Raw genomic sequence first — 19644 nt, forward strand, 5'->3', positions numbered from 1 at the left:
CGCTTGGCCGTAATTTCGGTGGATGGAGACTCATGACGCTGTTTTTATTTTTTTAAACCTTGTCAGGGGTTACGAGTGGCTTTAGGTGGAAGTTTCCACACTGGCTCCTGTCCTAAGCCTCCAGCCCCAGCTGGTCTGGTCGCGAGGCTGAGTGATGGGCACTGAGTCAGCCCTGCAGGTTGTGGGAGTGGAAAGGAATTTGGAAACACATCAGCACAGGAAAAGAGATTTCATTCTGTGCATCTTCTTGTGTGTGTTTTGTCAACCCCAGAAGTTGTAGAAATGCAGCAGGTTTTGTGTTGGCAGAGGTCAGGTAAACTGGAAACCGTCCCTACCCAGGGATGGGGCCGTTCTTCACCCTTCTGCATTGCTCTGCTTTTGTGGTGGGGAGCATCTCGGGCCATGGGGAGCCAGGGCCTGGGTGTCGGGGGCCCTGGCGGGCACGTGATGGGGAGATTGTGTAGGAAATGGGTCCAGGGCAGTGCCTGGGCTGCACACACCGACTGCCCATCGGGTTTGGCATTGCTGGCCGCTCACCCGCTTCAGAGGTGATGGGGTCCCGTCCGACGGCTGCCGACGTTTCGGCTGGATGGGGCTTGCCTGGGGAGGCAACCGCTTTCCCTTTTTTTGTGTGTGTGTGCTTTAAGCAGGGTGCTCCGACAGCCACCTGCACTGTGAAAACAATACTGGTGCAGCGACGGGTGGAAATGTGGGTGTGGGGAAACAAAATTAAATTACATGGAAATGTGTGTGCCTCCAGCTGATAACCCCTGTGCCTGGAGGAGGCTCGACACAGCGCTGCGGCCGTGTCTGAGCGCGGGCCCTTCTCTTGCAGTGGAACCTGGTGTGCGAGGACGACTGGAAAGCCCCGCTGACCACCTCCCTCTTCTTCGTGGGGGTCCTCATCGGCTCCTTCATCTCGGGGCAGCTCTCGGACAGGTAACGCCGCAGCTCCTGCTTCGCCCGTGGGCAGAGCAGGGCAGACCTGGTGCCACGACTGGTGCGTTTGTTTTTAAGAGGTGTAAAGATGTTAAATGTCCAGTTCTCTGAATTTTGATCAAAGTGAGTTAACTGGCCTGGCTTCTTCAAAAATCCCAACCTTGATCTACCCCAGGTGTAGGATTAGTGCCTCTTGGGTGCTTCAGCAGTCTAAGAACTGATCTCCGCCAGGAGCCTATGCCGCTGCTTTGCAGACTGATGTGATGGTTTTCACTTCACGACCACATTTGTTTCTTTATCTGGGCTTTTTAGGAGTTTAAAAGATGATGTTTGTCACACAGTAACTGACAGTCCATTCTTGGAGCTGCAGGATAGAAACTTGTCCTTTGAATGGAGGCTCTGCATAGAAGAGATGGTTTGCTGGAAATAAAGCACATCCAAGAGAAAGAAGAAAGATAACCTGTAAATGGATAGCAATCGTGTCATAGCATCTAACTAAGCAGATGTAAAATAGTAAAAAAAAATCATTACAGGCATTTGATAATTATCTCGGCAGCATTGAAGTTTTGTCCTTACAAGGATGAAGGCAGAATATACGTTCCTCCTGCAAGTCTCTGCTTCCTTCTTTATACAGCCCTTAGCTTCTTTTCCCATACCATTACGGTGAGGTCTCCAGTACCGCTTTGGTTGCTGCCTGATAACGGGGAAGTCGTAAGAGCAGCAGTGCTCCTCGGGGTGTTTAGCAGAGGGGTTTCAAAACTCGATGGGAGTTTTAGGAGAAATCCTAAAGCCTCCAGCATTAAATTCCATGTGATCCGAATTTAATCTCCTACTCCTGCACCCGGTGCAGAAGTCAGTCGGTGTTACTGTTTGAAAGGGAGATGAGATAATCGCTAAATCCCACGGGTGCCATGGGCCAACTGGGAGCATCTGAGAAGCATGCGTGCCCCGGCAGCAGCAGGGCCGGTCAGCCGCCCCGAGAGCCTGGTCACCTTCTGGCATGAGCTATGCATTGAATTATTTTGGAAATGTTTTGTCAGTAAAGGGGTATGTTCTGAGCCCGTACCTGAGTGATTTTCCCTGTGCTGCTGCAGAAACCTTTCCGAAGTCCAGGGCCCCTGCAGTGTCCGTGCCCAGGGCAGCGTGCCCTGGGTGTGCAAACCCCTACGTAAGCGTTGCTCTTACCTTGCCATGAGACAATGCTATGTAATTCTAGTGCAGAGAGGTGGGTGAGAGAACGGGTGCAATATGTACGGCAACTCAGATCAAAACCAGTTGATAAAGCTATTTAACACATTCAAAGCAAAATGGTGTTGCAATGTATAGATGCCAGTAGCCTAAAAGCCATCACTTCCTAACTTTGGCTTGCAATTTTCATGTGTCTCACTTATGTACTGTTGCTTAGTCGCCTTAGTCCCTCTCCAGTGGCTCCCTGAAGTTTCTGATCTTAATTTTTCTTCTTGGTTTATTTCCTGGGTCTTGGAAGTTCTAATTTCTTTTTTAGTGCTTATGAAAATAATAAACAAAATTCTTTAAGATGAACCAAACTTCAGGTTGTGCTGAGCTGCATCGCTTGATGTTGGATGTTTGTGCTCCTTTGTGCTCTCTTATATAGCCTCACTCCGTAAGTACATGCTATTTCAACATAATCTTTATCTTTTGCAAAAGGTTTGGCAGGAAGAATATCCTTTTTTTGACAATGGCCGTGCAGACTGGCTTCAGCTTCGTGCAGATCTTCTCTACCAGCTGGGAGATGTTCACAGTGCTCTTTCTCATAGTGGGGATGGGACAGATCTCTAACTACGTGGTGGCCTTCATACTGGGTATGAATATCTCTGCATTAGATTAAATGCTTGTTTAATGTACTGGTTTTTTTCAGTTTTGATTTATTTTCTTTTCCCTCCTGAACCTGCATCATTTAATTAGACCTCACCAGTACAATTCCTAATTTAGGCCAGTGTGATTTTTATTTTTTTTTTGCTCTTGGATGCTTCAAGCGTATGCTTTCTAAAGGTGTAGAGAAGAAGAAGAGAGCAGGAAGACTCTAACTAAACATCCATTTCCCTCTTCTTTGGAGCAGAAGTTCAAGGCAGCGTTCAGGGTTTGTTATCGGCAGAAGCAGGTCTGAGATGGAGAAGGCATTCGGGTTCCTCCCCGCCTCTCTGCCCCTTTGCAGAGGGGTCGGTGCCTACCTGGGTGCAAAGCCTTGGAGCAAACCGGCCTTTCCAGGCACAGCGAATGTGGGGTGGACGAGCTGGGTGGGTGTCAGAGCCCCCTTAGCCATGAAGTCACGGGTCTCGGTGCTGAGGTTAGCAATAAAGTCCCTAATTTTAGAGGCCAAGGTTTGTTTTGTTTTCTACAGGGAGCGTAGGAAGAAAAGGCCGGCAGCCGTCGCTGCCTGGGGACCCTGCGGGAAGGGGGGACCCCGTGGGGAAGGGGACCCTGCAGAGCCTCCCACCAGTCACAGGGCTTTCGGGAAGGGCGACTGCACGGGTGAATTACGGGGATGACTGATGCAGGCCGTGGGGGGGAGCTGGGAATTGCAAGAGCTGTCTTTAAAGTGTGCATACATATATATATTTATGTCAACTTTTAAACCAATAGTGTCAAAATTACAATTTGTAATCGTAGCATGAGCTAGTCTAAATTAAAACCGTATACTAATAGTTAATGCTGTTCTTTCCGACCCCGTGAGGCTTTAACGGGTCAAAAATAGAGCTGAAGAGCATAATGTGAAATCAGTGCTATGGAGGGGATGTGGCATCGTGTCCCCGGGCAGCCCTGAGTCACCGCTGCGAGCGGCAGAGGGAGGATTAAGTAGGTCAGGCTGTCAGCGGGGAGATCCCGTGCCATTGCTATCGCTGCTGCCACTGCTCCCTCTCTCCTGGTCGTTAACTCCTGCGCGGAGCTGATGGAGCCGGAGCGAACGCCTGCCGTGGGAAGGCTGGGAGGTACGGCGCTGGGTCAGGAGCGCTGGCTTGGCTGGAAATCCTCTTGGAAGCACATGGGGTTTGTGTAGCACGAGTCTCTCTAATGGGGGTGCAGGATCTGATCGGGCAGGAATTTAGCTCCGCAGCTCCCCTGGGAAGGTGGGGCACAGCTGGATGCAGGAAGGTGGGGCACAGCTGGATGCAGATCAGGATGCTGCCTCGGCACTCGGCAGAGGCAAAGCTGCAAGGGGGACAAATGCCCCCACTGCTGACAGATAGGACTGGGTCTCCCGAAGTAATGTTAGGTTTGTTTAATTGCACAGCTGCAGTTTGCTGGCAAACAAATCCCTTGTGTTGTCTCTTCTGCTGTCCTGTTTGCTGGAGAGTTGTTCCAGCAGCGATGACTCCCTGGGAGTGGAGAGGCAGGTGCCTCGGGCACTCCCTGTTCCCTGGCAGCCTTGAGGCCGTTACGAAGGGCAGGATTAATCTAAACTAATTTAGACATCAGCTTCCTAATTTAAGTGAGTCATCAGCTGCCTGTCATCGGTAAGGAGGGAGGCACTAAGGAAGGATGGTCCTTCCCACCCTACACTGCGTAGCCGCATCATCGGCATGCCCCGACGAGTGCCCTGACTTCTGCCCGTGGCAAGGCAAACCCGGGACCTTGCAGGAAGCCGCACGCGACAGAGGTGCTGGATAGGAGAATATACCCACAAAAAGAAAAGTAACTCCTCAAGAAAGCCCACCCTGATGGTGGGATGCGCTGGAGATGCCTCCCTTGCTTCATCCGACGGCGGTCAGGGCTGTGCCCTGCGCTGGCGAGGGGAGCGGTGACACCGGCACGTACAAAGTCCCCGTTGTCGCTGGCTGTCCTGCAGCCCTGGCACCCTCAGTCCCCAAGTGGGGTGGTTGTTTTTCAAGTGGCCACCTCAGCACAGGTCTCTCCTGTCGTTCCAGCTTTCAACATCCAAATCTGTGTTGCCTCCTCGTGCGTAGCTCAGACCCTGTTCAGCATCCTCAGCCACCCGGGCTCTTCCTGCCCTTTGCGCTATTGCTGCCCACCTTCATAAGAACAGTTTCCCCCCCCCAAGCTGTTGGTGAACTCCTGTAGAGAATTATTTTTTTTTCAGCCACATTCTGTGAAATTTCTCTCTGCAGCATTTTTTCTTAGCTTTAGGCCTCGGTTGTTTTTTTATGCTCAAAACTGTTGTGTTCAAGTTCTGGGACTGTAAAACACTACTTGGATTTGTGAAGGCATGTTAGTGTTGTCCCAGAGCTGTTACTCCTTGGCCAGGAGAATAGGGAGGAGGAGAGGCAGGAGAGAAGAGAATTGTAGTTGAAAGGTGTCATCTCATGTTGGCTTTCAATTGCCACAAATTATAATGTAATGTTTAATAGGCATAAACCAATGTTTCAAGTATCGGACCTCTCCCAAGAGAGCCCCTCTAGGCAAGAGCAATCAGTAGAGGAAGATGGGCTAATTTTTCCCCACACGCTCACTTTACCCCTAGGAGTTCTTATTTTCAGTTTTCTTACTGTGATTTTGTTCAGTTACTCCAAGTCTCTAAAATGAAAGTTCATGTAGCTATCAAACAGGAGGGTTTTTTTCAGTCTTGGGTATTTTTTTCCATTTTCTCTGCAATATTAAATGCTGGAGTTCTTACCATGCTACGTAACCAAAATACACTCTCCAGGCTTCCCAAGACCCTCCTGTTCGCTCACTGTCATTTGCTTTTTAACTGAGTCCCGATCAAACTGGGGGAGTTACGGCCCTGGCAGTGCTCCTGATGGAGAGGAGAGCTCTGCAGACCCAGGGCTGAGAGCTCAACGAGAAGTGAAGTGGACCTGAGGGCCTCTGTGGATTTTGTTAAGCAGTGGCTAGGTATTTTATTGGAAAAGAAATTGAGTGCTCTTGAAGGCTTACAACAGTCTCAATTTTTATTACTAGCTGTTAGGTTGCTGCTAGGCTGCGCCTGACGCAGTGGTTGTAGGATGCTTTCATTGACCGCTGCCTGGCTACTGGAGCAGTAGCGTCGTTAGAAGATGGCATCTTCCCCGGTTGTGTCCTACAGCCCGCGATGTGCCGGTCTGATATTCCAGCCTTCTGTTCCAAAAAAACAACGTGAAATTTGTTCCCGCCTTGCTGTAAATTCGCGTTCCTTCCATCCCATGCCAGTCTGCCATCCACAGACCTGCTCTCCTCCAGAAGTGCTCAGCAGTGAACAGCATCTTAAATCCCAGTGGGTTACGTGGGGGAGCAGGCTATGTCCTAGCCGGGCATGTCGGGGAGGCTCCTGGCAGTCTGTGGGCCATTCCCCGTGCCTGCCCTTATCTGTCTCTGACAATGCCTTAATCAAAGCAAACAGAAGTTGCTCCTTCTTCTGAAGGTCCCCGATACTCCCAGCTCTACTGGGTGGGTCCGTGCTGTGCTGCTCTTTTCTAAGATTGTTTAGCTTGCTTTTTTTTTTTTTTTTTGGTAAATGTAGTAAAGTATTTAGTCATGATTGAAAAGAAAGAGTTAAAATGCTAATCCAACCTCCCTTGTTTTAAACAGGAACAGAAATTCTTGGCAAATCAGTTCGTATTATATTCTCTACATTAGGAGTTTGCATATTTTTTGCAATTGGCTACATGTTGCTGCCACTGTTTGCTTACTTCATCAGAGACTGGCGGATGCTGCTGCTGGCGCTCACTGTCCCGGGGCTGTTCTGCATCCCGCTCTGGTGGTGAGTGCCCCCGTGCCCCCCGCGAGGCCACGCTCCCCACCTCCCCTCCCCGCCTGATGCTCTCTCTGCCGGGTCATGGTGGGTGTCGGGGAGGGTCCCGTTTCTCCTCTTTGGGTTTTGTTGTTTTTTTTTTTTCCTGTTTGCTACGTGAGGAGGCTTTGCCTTGAGGTGGGAGTTAGGGAGATTTTTTGTTTGTTTGGGGTTTTTTTTGCCACTTTTAAGTTGAGTTAGCTACCTGCAGAGCCCTGCTGGTGCTGGCTGTGTGCTGGAAGCCACCTGTTCACCAGCTTTCCGGAGCAGCTTGGGAATTCTGTATTTGACTCCTAACTCTGGGCACTGTTAACCACCTCTAGGTTTAGCCCTGTAGTACCGCTGGGTGATTCGTTCTAACTTTGCTTCCTTCCTTTTCCTTTAAGCCTTTTTTAATGCGGATTCACCTGCTGATCGGTACTAAAATCTCCGTGAAAGGCTGAGCCCGGTCACTCGGCATGCAGCAGCTGGCACTTTATTGCACTCGATGTCACCGAGCAGTTCGTTGCACTGGATGTCGTTAAGCAGAGGCGTTTGCCGGCAGAGCTCGCCAGGCCAGCCCTCTCCCTGGTTCTGTGTGCCAGGAGCCCTGTGTCCGCACAGGCTTTGCTTTCACTGCTGGAGCAGGACTTTGATTTGTGAGCTCCTTTGGCCCATGGTAACTCTCTCTGGCTAAGCCAAAGGTTGGCTCTTCCTTAGCCCGCTCCTCTGAGCCATCCCACGCTGGCTTCTTGGTGGCTGAGTCCGTGTTTTCTTCCATCTTTCCATTGCGCTCACCCACTCCTGCTCTAGCACGTGGGTGGACGTGTAGGTGCAGCCTCACTTGCCCATGCTTGCTCTTCCCTGTGGGACTGAAAAAACAATTTAGGAAAAATCCCTGCTCCTCTCAGCTGGACAGAAGCATTATAGAAGGACAGATATCCTTGTTCTGTTGCTGCCTTGGTCATCTGTTGTTTTCTGAAGAGATAGGTGTTTAGAAAATAGAAAGGGAAAGGCAAGGTATCGCTCACACTCATAAAATAAGGATAATTTACAACAAAGAGTTCCTTCCCTTCGTATTAGTCTCATCTGGGGAATGCCTTTCTTCCTATTATCTTGAACGAATTATACCTACAAGTAAGAGATTAATGTCTTTATAACAGTTGAGTCATTTAGACCCACTCTTCTCTAGTCTAAAAGATCTCCTGCAGATCTCACTCTTGTCAGAAATCTCTGCTGATTGTTTTGGTTTGGGGTTTTGGTTTTGGTTTTTTTGATCTTAGTCTTCAAACCAAACCAAACCTTTAAAATGGTTTTCAGCTCCACCTCTGCTATCATCTGATTTTAAAGATAGTCTGATTTGGTTTAAGTGTCAATTTGCTTGTTTAATTTGAAATGTTTTGAACTCCTTCAACACAGCGGCATTTCCCACTGCAGCAAGCAGCTGCTCTTCGGGGAGGCTGGTTTTGGGTGGAAGCCTCTCAGACATCTGCTATAGAACAGGCACTGTAAGGTGCGTGAAATTTGTCCCCCAAGGCATGGCTTCGGAGTCCTGCTTTCAAATGGATTTGGTGGGAATTTCCATGCTTTTTAAGAGCGTACATCATAAAGCATGCCAAAAATTTCCACGGACGGTGCTTCCAGTCTGGGGCTACTGTGGGGCTAGATGGGGATCAAGGTGCACTGGCAAAGGTCTGCCGAGGCAGGTTGGTGTTGGCTGGCGTTTGGGCATCTGGACCCACTGCTTCCACGGGCAACGTGACTTGCACATCCCACCACTCCGTGCCATAGTTGCTCTTTTATTCGTTCCTCTTCCAAATTCTTCAGAAGGTTCCCAGCATCGTCTCTGCAGTCTTGTGTTCCTCAGCTTGTCCACAAAGAAGAGCAGTGGAGACAGCTCACCTCACAGAAAATCACGTTAGTGGCTGAAGGATCTGATCTAAATCATCTGATGCTCGAAACCATTGACGCGGCTTTGGGTCAGTCCTTTAGGGAGTTCATCAGAAAAGGAGTGTCTGACCTGCTTTTTTCCAAGGAGAGGGAAAAATGCTGCTGGCTAAAGGGAGCAAGGTAGCGTCTGTTAAGATCAAAGGATTTAGTTAAGGAAAGGTGAGATTTTCTGTCCTGTGTTTGGTGTTAATTCACTCAACACGTGCCTGGAATTAATTAGAAAATGTCATCAGCTCTACAAGGGGACACTGCCGCTGTCCTCTGCCTCAGAGCTGTGGTAGAAGTGTGAGGTTTGTCTATAAGATTCCTATGACACAGAGCCTTTAAATATACCCTGTGCGTATTTAAAGCATTTCTGCATTGTGTGCGGAATATTCTTGCTCAACACTGGCTAAGCTACCCCTATCTTTGCTGTCTTATCTGGTGACATCTAGTTTTTTTTCTGGTGGACATCAATTTTTCCTTAGAAAACAACCACCCAGGACAAGGGCCTAAGCATGCACCTACTTCAGCATGAGAATAAACGCGTCCCATGTATTTGAATTCTCCTATTGATCCCAGTGGGACAAGTCCATGGATTGGTGCCCACATGCTTCTGTGCTGACTGTCTTCTGCTCCAAGCAATCTGTGAGACGAGAGCGTAACTCATAAAAACGATACATGTGTTTTTAATAACTCTTTCCTTTTGTGAAAATGTTGAGTCATTTATTCTGAAACTTATTGCAGGATCATTCCTGAATCCCCACGGTGGCTGATCTCCCAGGGAAGATATAAGGAGGCAGAAGCTATTATCCGGAAGGCTGCAAAAATAAATGGTGTTCGAGCCCCAGCCGTGCTTTTCGACACCGCGGAGGTACGTTTCATACATCCTGGTACTTTACCTCGCCGGCAGTTTCCCCCTTTGGCCAGTTGACTTGTTGGGAAACGCCAGCAGAGAGATGGGTTGTGCCAGCAGCTCTGGCAGTGGCTGTTGGCGTGAGGTAAGTGCTGGGTTAGCGAGCTCAAAATGAGAAGCCAGAGGAGAGTTTTGGTTGTTTTTTACAGTAAAATTCTCTTCCTCAGCGGTGGTTGGTTGTGGTTTTCAGAGCAAGGGTAACCCAGATTGCTTCACCCTCTGGGCACTGAGAAGACCCGGGGGGGACGTGTTTGTCCCTGTTTCAGCTTGGTGCGGTATTAGCGATTTGCAGTTTAAGAGCAGCCCTTCGTGGGGGGGCTGTGCAGGGGACCCCGAATCGGCACCCATGTGTGCCGGGGCTGCACGGAGCCCCAAGGGACTCCTCAGGTTGCACAAACCAGCCAAAGCACCCGAGTGCTATAAGGGCACTTGAAAACCATGATGGTAGCGAAGGCGGCAAAGAACATTAAGCTCTTTTTCAGGCCTGTGCGTTTGGGTTTTTTTCTTGTATTTCATATTTATTGGTTAAAAGGAGAAAGCCTAGCACAAACCTAGCACCCCAGCAAGGCGGGAGCGGCGGGCGGCAGCGGGACGGCTGGTTCTTGTGCTCGTCTCCCCTCTAGTGGCTCTGCCCTGGCCGGAGCTCCTGTGGAAGAGGCACAGATGGTTTTCTTGTGCAAAGAAACCGGCAACGCTTCCAGCCTTGCGTCAGTAATGACTGCATGTCTGTTTGCCAGATCTTACCTTACTGTGTTATACTAGCCCCTGCGTTTTATGCCTCCTGATGTCTCCTGATGGAGCAGAAAGCAAAGCACCGCGTGCTCCTTTGCAGCGTCTGCGGGAGAGAGATGCTGCGTGTTACACCTCTGGTGAGCAGGACCCATCTCTTGAATGTCACGCTTACATTTTGGCTGAGCTGCTGGAGATCTCTTTTCCAAGTGTATGTTGTAGTGTAAATTGAAGCGTGTCTTCCAGCTATGGGAAGCTCATCCTACAGAAACCATGGAAAAGCACTTTCCTTACTTCACAGCCAGAGTTCAGATGTCTTTCATACTGGACATGACTTTTTCACATTCCAGAATGTGAGTTCACTTTTCATCACTCCTGCATATTTTTTGAGACCAAGCAGCAACTCGGCTGTCCTTTACTTTGTGGGAATCTTGTGTGCCAAAGCGTCTGTCTACAAAAGCCTGAGGGTGACGTTTGCATGTTAAGTCCTCCATTGGAAGTATTTTTCAAACATTGCTAGAAAGACATTCCTCGGAAACCATCGGAAATCTCCCAGGTAGCCCCGTATGGAGGGCCAGGGTGGTTTGGTCTTTGGGCTTGGGGGGAAGCCTGGCCACGAGCACTGGCTTTGCCCCAGCGAGGGCTCTCCGTGCAGGCAGAAGGGCACCCTAATGCCGCCCAGAAGATTCCTGCTTCAGGCCTCAAACTGGACCCTCCATCTCCGACCTGGGGTGGTGGATGCTCCCATGATGCGCCCTGGCCACTGTGCCGAGCTCTGACATCCGTCCCCAGCAGGTTGCTGGCAGGCAGAAAAACTGGGTGATTTTCTGCATTTATTTCACATCGTTTGTGAAGGTTGAACAGAAGAGAGTTGAGTGGACAGTGCACAGAAAAATGCCTTTGGTAATGAGGTTACTCCTGGAAGTACTGTGTTAGAACCTTAAGGAAATGTTAATGCGTCTTTCTTGTCAGCTGATACTCCTTTTTAATTAGTCAACGTGGTGCAACGGTCTCAGTGCTACCTTTTTATTAACAAAAAACTGGCAACTACCATGAGTACAGCTGGGTGCAGAGAGAAGCTCTACCTAAGGACCGCTCTCCCTGGTGCAGCAGTGGCCCTTGGGCTGACTGGTTATCCCCCGATTGATAGAGTCGTAACTGCCCAAACTTGTGGGTATGCAGAGGTTGCTTTGCTCTTAGGTGTGTGGGAATTTTTTTGGTTTTGTTTTCCTTTTTCCTTCAGATGCAGGATTCGAAGCCTCAGCAGCAGCAGAAGGCTATCCTTCTGGACCTATTTCGAACCCGAAACATTGCAACTATTACTATTATGTCATTACTTTTGTGGTAAGGAAATGTGTATTCCTAAAATACCCAGGCGATAGAACAGTTTCTGATTTGAGGGCACATGCCACAGGTTTAGATAGTAAGTCCCAGCCTCGGAGCCCATCTACATGCGGTCCTTGGCGGGTACATGGCCCTCAGTGCATTAAAACACAAGAATATGGAGAGAGTGGCCTCGACTCAGGTGTAAAATAGTTCCACAGTACATGTAACAACTTTTGGTTTTGTTTTTTTTTTTTTTTTTCCTTAAAGAAGCTCCCATCTCTGTAATCTGTTTGAAGAGAAATGTCCTTCTTGAAGCCAAGGCAGCAACTCAGTAACATAACAAGAAGCAGACCCATGGCCAGCGTTTTTGTTCTGTTTCTGATCAGTGCCCATCTCAGTGAGATCCTGGTCCCTGCCTGGGCAACCGCGAGGAATGAGGACCCAATAATACCGTATAGACAAACGAGACCCTTTTCTGTACACGTTTCCCCCAGCAGAAAGGAACTGGCTAGCACACTTGGCATGCCATAGTAAGGCACTCTTGAGATTTGAAACCCGAACATCCAGCTCTCTCGTGAAGATTAACTAAGATCTAACAGAACTGCTGAGGGTGGGAGATCCTGTCACTGGAGTTGGCTACAAGTAGGAACGTAGTTGGCATGGGAAGCTTTCAAGAGTTATTTCATTGTGCCGTTAATGAGTCCATTGCAATGAAAAGCCTTTGTGAATGACTTCCACAAAGCATTTTACTTGGTCTAGTGTATGCAGGAAGGACAGAGAAATCAGAGGTCTCTTCAAGCCGCTGTGGATGTGGTCACTGGAAGGGGTGACAGAATTAGAAAGACAGGGTTGCCACTGAAATTCTCTTTTAAGCCACGATGCCTGTGGCGATGCTTCGCGACATCCTATTTTTGTAACAACATCTGAGGCAACACTGGAGGCGTTCACAGACTGGTGTTTCTGGAATAATTTGGTTTTACTGCTTTTCTCAGGTTTTTCACATCGGTTGGTTACTTTGGGCTGTCCCTCAGCACTCCAAACTGGCATGGAAATGCCTACATCAACTGTTTCCTCTCGGCTGTTATTGAAGTTCCAGCTTATGTGATTGCCTGGCTTCTCCTCCGCTCCCTCCCTCGGCGCTACTCCTTATCTGGCATCTTGTTTTTAGGAGGAGGAGTTGTCCTCTTCATTCAGCTGGTTCCTGCAGGTACAAGATTCAATACATGACTTCAGTATATAAAATGTTAGAAATATTTTATGGTACTATCTAATAGTTCTGTAAAATTACTGGAAACCATGTCCAAATTTAGAATTTGAGGTCGAGTTTATGCTGATCACTTGCAGCCATGACTTTTTTTTATGCGTATGTATATGCCGAGTCATGCACGGCTCTCATTTATTGTGTCAAATTACTGAGCTTTTTATAGTCCAGGGGAACCAGCTTGTAAAATGAGAACCAGAAGTGTACTGTGATTTATCTGGTTGTGCGTAGAGGCTAAAAAAACCTGCAAGTCTTCCAGGTTTCACTGTGTGTAAATCTCCACAGGATTTTGTGGAAAAGGGGTGGATTTAAGCTTGTGCTTTGTTGCTGTGTAATCCAGAGTTTTGTTCCATTTCAAGAATGCTGTTTTACTGGGAGACAACCAAAATCCAAACAGTACAAAGTAACATGAGCATCTACATTATGCTTAGTGGGAAGTGTGGAGCCAAGTCTACTAGGGATGAGGCTAATGCATTGTATAATTTAAAAAAAAAAACAAAAAACAACACCAAACCAAAACCACAACCACTAGGAAAAAAACAGCAATATGATCTTTGGGATGTAGAAGAAATACAAGTAATAAGAACACGGTGTTGTTTATTCACCTTGACTTTATTTTTTCTCCTTCAGATTTTAATGTCCTGTCTGTTGGCCTGGTGATGCTTGGAAAATTTGGGATCACAGCTGCCTTTTCAATGCTTTATGTCTACAATGTGGAGCTGTACCCGACACTAGTGCGAAACATGGCAGTCGGAGCTACTTCCATGGCTTCCAGGCTGGGCAGCATCATTGCTCCTTACTTTGTTTACCTGGGTGAGACATCTTGTGTTTCTTGCCTTGTGCTACACAACTGCCCGGAGAAGTTATCTGAGCTCCTGCACTGCAGGCTCAGCTTTAAGTCCCTTCATTTGTTGTCTTTTAAATCCCTTCTCTCCCCTTGGATCTGAGCTCGCTGTCATACACTGTAGAAATGAAGCGGAGCTCCTTGGGTTTCACAGAAGAATCTGGCACTTTTTCCCTTTATTGAAGCTAGGGACCATTCATACAGCGCCAGAGTGGGTCTGAGCTGGTCCAAGGCAATGACGGGGTTTATAAACCGCGCAGGCGGCGTGGTTGGGATGATAATTGGTCACATCTTGGCAATGGGTGTTACCACGCGGACGCCAGTTAGCTTCCCAGGAGAGTGTGACAAGAAGCCATCTAGAAGTAAGGAAATCTAGCAGTAGGAAATTCATTGCGATGTACTCTTCATGCGCACCCTGAGATGGGTCTGTCAGGGGCAGATGAACCAGGTGGGAATCCAAACATCCCTGGAATCTGTGCTCTCTAAAGCTATACATGGAAAACATGCAGATTAAGCAGCACAAGAGTGTGTTTAATTGTGACCTTCATAAAGTAATTTTTTTTTTTTTTAATTACTAAGCCAGGCACCTCGTCATTCATTTTGCTTTTTCTTATTGTTCATGCCTTGGTCTGTAAGCAGAATTATTGATTTCCTCATAGGCTCTTTTTGACACTGATCACCATCACATTCTGGGTGCTGCACAAATATTAATTGATAAATTATTTTTTTTTAAGTACACAGAAATGATCCTTATGTTGCAGACAGGAAAGGGTGGCAGAGATTAGGGCACTAAGGGTGGAAGTATCTGTGAATACTGACTGCTTAGTCAGGGGGGCTCAATCTCCTGCTGCTTTTGCTCACACATGATTTATTTCCTTCTGCCATCACTGGACCCATCTCAGCTCTCCCCTGCCCCTAACGAGTCTTGCTTCTTGCTGAGACCTTTAATACAAAATGAGTGTGACTTTGCCGACTCTGGCAGAACACTGCTGGTTCACTGTGCCAGGAAAAGGGGAGAGGAGACTACTATCTGTAGCTCACTTGTGTTGTCTCACTTCTGCATTCCAGTGTGACTGTAACACACTGTACCAAAAATGATGAAAAGACGTTGTCTTTATTTCACACTTGTACAGTGCAAATGTAAAGTAAAAGGGACAGCAGGACTGTGATGCTCCTTAGGGTCTTCAGTCTCCGTTGCAGCACAGGTAACAGTAGAGAGATGTAGACAGGATAAAGTTTTTACTGGTTTGGTTTGGTTTGTTTTTTTCCCAGGTTTCCATAGGCTCAGCCTTGAAAAAACATCTTGTTCCAGTCATCAGAACAGTTTCCTAAACTTTAGGAGGTTTTAGGAGAAACTCGTCAGCTGCTGCTATTTGCTACAGCTAAATTAGGACCTTGCAGTTCATCCAGCTCGTGAACACGGAAGAGATCAAATCACAAACTTTGGCTCTATGTGAAGCACCCAAGGGCCTTCACTTTAATCCTAGTTTATTCCGTATGTTATAAAGCATACTGCCCTATCCCAACTGAAAAATAAAGCTGTCAAGTCCAGTTTGGTACTTTCTCTACCTTAAATACTTTAACTCCTATCTAATCCTTTTACTGAAAGACTTTTCATTGCTGTGCTATTGTGACTTGAAGATCTTGCATCCTGCCCAAACACTTGTGCACTAGCTTCAGGCTGCTGGCAGGGGCTGCTGCCTTCTAGTCCAAAATAATATTCCGAGTAGACCAAGGTCAGAGCCTCTTGTCTGTCACGGGAGGCCGGATGCTTTCTCCCTTTGCAATAAGGAAGACATTTAAGGATTTCCCCATTAATGGCCCGTTAGTCTGGAATTGGCCTGTTCAGCTGCCATCATTCTCTTCCCTTCTTTTGCACAATCCCAGGCAGCTGATGAGAGCTTGGTTGCTTATGAGCACTTTTATTCCCTCATACTGAATTATTTAATGGAGGATTTGGTTCCTAAGGACGGTGTAGTACTGAAGACTCCAGCAGAGATCCCAGCAGAGCTGTTACCTTGCAAAGATGCTGGCTATCCCAGTTGAAAAAAAACCTTATTAGATGTTACACAAACATGGGGGATGGCATGAAATTGATGGTGGGTATTGATCATCCTAGAGCGTACCTTGTCATTTTAAAATTTAAAAATCCCCTTGTTTGCTGGCAGATAACAGGCATAACTCCATTCTGGATTCACCTTTGATATTTATGAAGATTTCAGCTAATTATTTCAAATTAATTCTGCATTACAGCAAGGTCTGGAATATAAATTTTCCACATGGGTTTGTTGATTGGGGACGTTAAGCACTGTGGTTAATGTCCTGTGTTCTGCCAGGTGCCTACGACAGATTCCTACCATATATGCTGATGGGAAGCCTGACCGTGCTGATCGGGATCCTTACCCTGTTTCTCCCGGAGAGCTACGGCAATCCCCTGCCTGAGGGCTTTGAGCAAATGCTGAAGGTGAAATGGTAAGGTGGCTGTCATCCATCCCATGCTTCACAAGAGTTCAGGACCTCTTTCTTCATAGTCCCTTTTCACAATCAGAAAACATGTTTCATCAGATCCACTGCAAAACATCAAAGCTTTCAAAGTGCCCTTTAGATTATTTTGTTGTTGTTGTTGTTAATTTGACAGACATTGACATTATGCATTTTCTCCAGAATCTCTGAACCTGAGAGCTGACGCACTTGAAAGTGGGCACTCAAAAAGCACGGCTGACCTTCACATCACCTTGAGGCTGTTGCTTCATATCTCCCAACACTTTCCATCCTTTTGTATCATTCACTCTCCTTAACTCTTCATTTAAACTCTTCATTTAGCAGGATAATTTACATTACAAAACACTTTACTCTTTCAGTGTAAGGTCATTAGGTACCACTCCAAATGAAACACAGGATTTCAGCGTTCTAGCCTCTTTCATTTGGGAGGCTAGAGACATGCCAGGACAGCTTTTCTCCCGGTTTATCTGGTTTAGCTGCAAGCAAGGACAGTTCTCTTGCCCCACCACCATTGCCGTTTAGGGTACCCTAAACGACTCCACTGAAATCTGTGCGCGTACATTGCAGTGCTGGAGCAGTGGGGATGGCCAGTTCACTAGTTACCATCATGGGAGGAAAATCCTTGGGAGCAGCAGAGGGAAGTGGAATCAGCCGAACTGCAGCTGCGTAGCTACTATCCAGCTTACTGAGGATTTGCACTGGAGCAGAATTTGCTCTTATGAGCAGTAACAGCATGAAAAAGCTGGAATTGCCAGTATCTAATTCCTGGTCGGTATAAGGAGCTGTCATTACGCTTCCAGACTAAGAAGAATTCTCAGGCCGGGTTCCTTGAGAAGGGCACGCTGCTTTTTATCGCAATTAGGGACTTCTCCTATGGCTTTTCAGCTTTGCAGTTGACGAACTGTAGCTAAAAATCCTAGAGTCAAACCAGACTCCCTTTGCAGGCTTCTTGCGTAAGCAGACTGAAGTAACTGAATTACAGTCACTGAATTACATTCAGGTTTGCTGCACTACTGCAATCCAGAAAGGCATACTTTACAGAGCATTACGTTTTTTTTCTAATGTTTCTATTAGGAGTGTAACATAGTTATTTTAGCAGTGCTAACTAGGAGGGGGAAGTGTCTGATGATACCCTGTAAAATGTTCTCTAGCTTCTTGGTCTTTTACTTGCTTTCAGTTTCAGAAATGGGCAACAACCCACTGGCATTAGGAATTCAAAGAAGAGTCCGAAAATTCTGGTAACACCCTTGTGAAGAAGGAGGCACGCTCTGAGGGGCTGAAAGAAGAAGAAGATGATCTTCTCAAAATGCATTTTCTGCCAGAAGGAAACAAACCAAACCCAACAGTCAGTGCTGCTGCACCATAGTTGTTACCCCTGTGCTACTGTACCCAAAGATGTAGTTTTCTGAACAGATGCTGTCTACTCCCATAGGACTCTCAGTCTGTAATTCCCAATGCCTGGGGTTTGTCAGCAGATAGAGTGCCTGTTGAGAAATGGGGACCTGCGTGTGCTGAACACGATTGATTCGAGGAGTAAGCTAGAAATGAGCCGTAGGAATAATACAGCAATGACTCCAGTCAGTCAGGTTCTCAATGAAAACTGCTTAAAGAAAAAAAAAGAGATAGCAAATGTAATGCTGGTGTTTTTTCTCACTCTGTGTGGACTGGATGAAGGGGAGCTGGGCATCTGTCTTTGAAAAATCTCAGCACATGCCTGTAAAGGAAAGATCCTGGCCTCCTTTGAAATCCGTGACCAAAGCCCGATAGACTAAGTGGGATCAGAATTTATAGTAAAGCATAGACTTCACTGTAAGGATATGGTTTTTAAACAAGACATCGGAGTATCTTTTGATGTCGCTTGCTTTTCCCAGGACCTGGGATCTACTTCTTCCTGTAAAAGCTAATGTTTTTTCATAAAGCCTGAGCCCACTGAAATCCTTGGGCTTCATGAATGTTCAGTGTCTTTGGGGATGGGGGAAAGTCTTTTAACACTGAGCAAAGGCTGTAGCTTGCTGACCTTCTGATGGGCCACGCTTTCAAAAGAAACATGGGCTTTAGCACGTCAACGATCCTGTCCAAACATGCCATGCAGTTTTAGCTTTCAGGTCTTTCATGGTGTATTGGCATAAGCAGTTTTTTAGATCTTTGGGGTTTTTTTTTCAAAGCATTTCATTTCTCATTTGAATATATACCACGTAGTTCTGTACCTTCAGAGAAAGCTCACTGCAGTTTCAAAAGCCTCTGCAAAACCTTTGTACCATTTACAAATTTAAAGGGGATTTGATGCTCACAAAAATCTGCTGTTCTGTGCTGGAGACATTCACCTGCAGCTATTAAAAATGCAAAAGGGCTCACTTGGGACCATAGTTTTTTCAAAACAAAAAACCCCACCAACAAAGCCAGTGTTTTGTTTTTCAAATCCTACAGGTTATGAATGCATTTATTTTTTTTTTAAAGTTCAGCAAAGCTAGATTGAATGAAAACAAATGTAGAGCTTAGAGTTGTGCTACTACTGTTTTATGAACACTACATAGTTTGAAAAAAGTATAATGCTTTTTATTTTTCTATTTATTGGCTGTGCATGCACTTCTTGGCCACATAAAGTCTGTCAGACCTGGTAGGCTGATTTTTTTTTTATTTTTTTTTTTCCCTCTAACAATAACAATTAGCCATGATTCACCTTCTGTAAGGACCAACAAAAGCACAGTGTCTCATCTCTAGTGTGAGAGTTCATGGCAAGTTGTCTTGTGCTGGCACTTGACACAGGAACGAGGCTCTCCCTGTAAGTTCAAGAACAAATATAAAGCTTTACAACATTTAAATGCAAGGAACTTGTGCAGTTATTTCAAGCTGCTCTTTGGGATGCAGAAATACTATTTACTTTCATATGGATTTTCTGCAGTTATGCTTTTGCCATAAATGTAATGTGGCATGAGGCAACCATTATCCTGTGACCCCTGACGTTCTCATCCCTTCTCAAGCTGGAATTTCTCTAATAACAGCAGTATTTAATCTTGTTTTTACTTATTACAAAGTTAATCTATAGAATAGCTGTTCAGACATAACTAAATTTCTCAGCAAAGCCTTTATCAGTGTAGGACAGGTTTAAGGACTTGGTTAAATATAGGTGGCCATATTTTTGTGAAGATTTTTATATTAAGTTGATATTTTATGTGATTGTAGGCTTGGGTATTTCTAAAAGGTAAATATTTTTGTACTCTTGAACTTTGTAGTATCTTAAAACCTACTTTTCCTTTTTTAAATAAGAGTTGTGGTGTTTTGTTTTAATCAGTCTCATTTTTCTTACTTAGACCATTGATCTCAAGCTAGTGTCACATTTTAGTATTTTTAATGGCAGATTTTAAAAAAAAAAAAAATCTTTCACAAGAGTGGAGTGCTTTTCTGAAAAGTATGCAATGTTGTTATAAGGCCTTACGGTGTCCGAGCATAGTGAAAATGAGAAAAGGAGACTGCTTCAGCTGATGAAGCATTTGCAAAGAGAATTTCTGTCCTCTGCCAGCATCTTTCCCAGG

General features: G+C 46.3%; 1 protein-coding gene across 1 annotated transcript; it reads left to right on the forward strand.

Annotated features, from left to right (window-relative positions):
* Positions 1-815: 815 nt before the first annotated feature.
* Positions 816-17364, forward strand: SLC22A4 (solute carrier family 22 (organic cation/zwitterion transporter), member 4; the record flags this gene model as incomplete). Its single annotated transcript, XM_009700108.1, has 9 exons — positions 816-939; positions 2608-2762; positions 6424-6595; positions 9281-9407; positions 11422-11522; positions 12497-12711; positions 13396-13578; positions 15946-16081; positions 17289-17364. Coding segments are annotated over 9 exons (1289 nt in total), but the record flags the coding sequence as incomplete, so codon positions are not given.
* Between the last annotated feature and the right edge of the window lie 2280 nt (positions 17365-19644).

Source organism: Cariama cristata, unplaced genomic scaffold (assembly GCF_000690535.1).
Source record: "Cariama cristata isolate BGI_N322 unplaced genomic scaffold, ASM69053v1 scaffold26115, whole genome shotgun sequence".
NCBI lineage: Eukaryota > Metazoa > Chordata > Aves > Cariamiformes > Cariamidae > Cariama > Cariama cristata.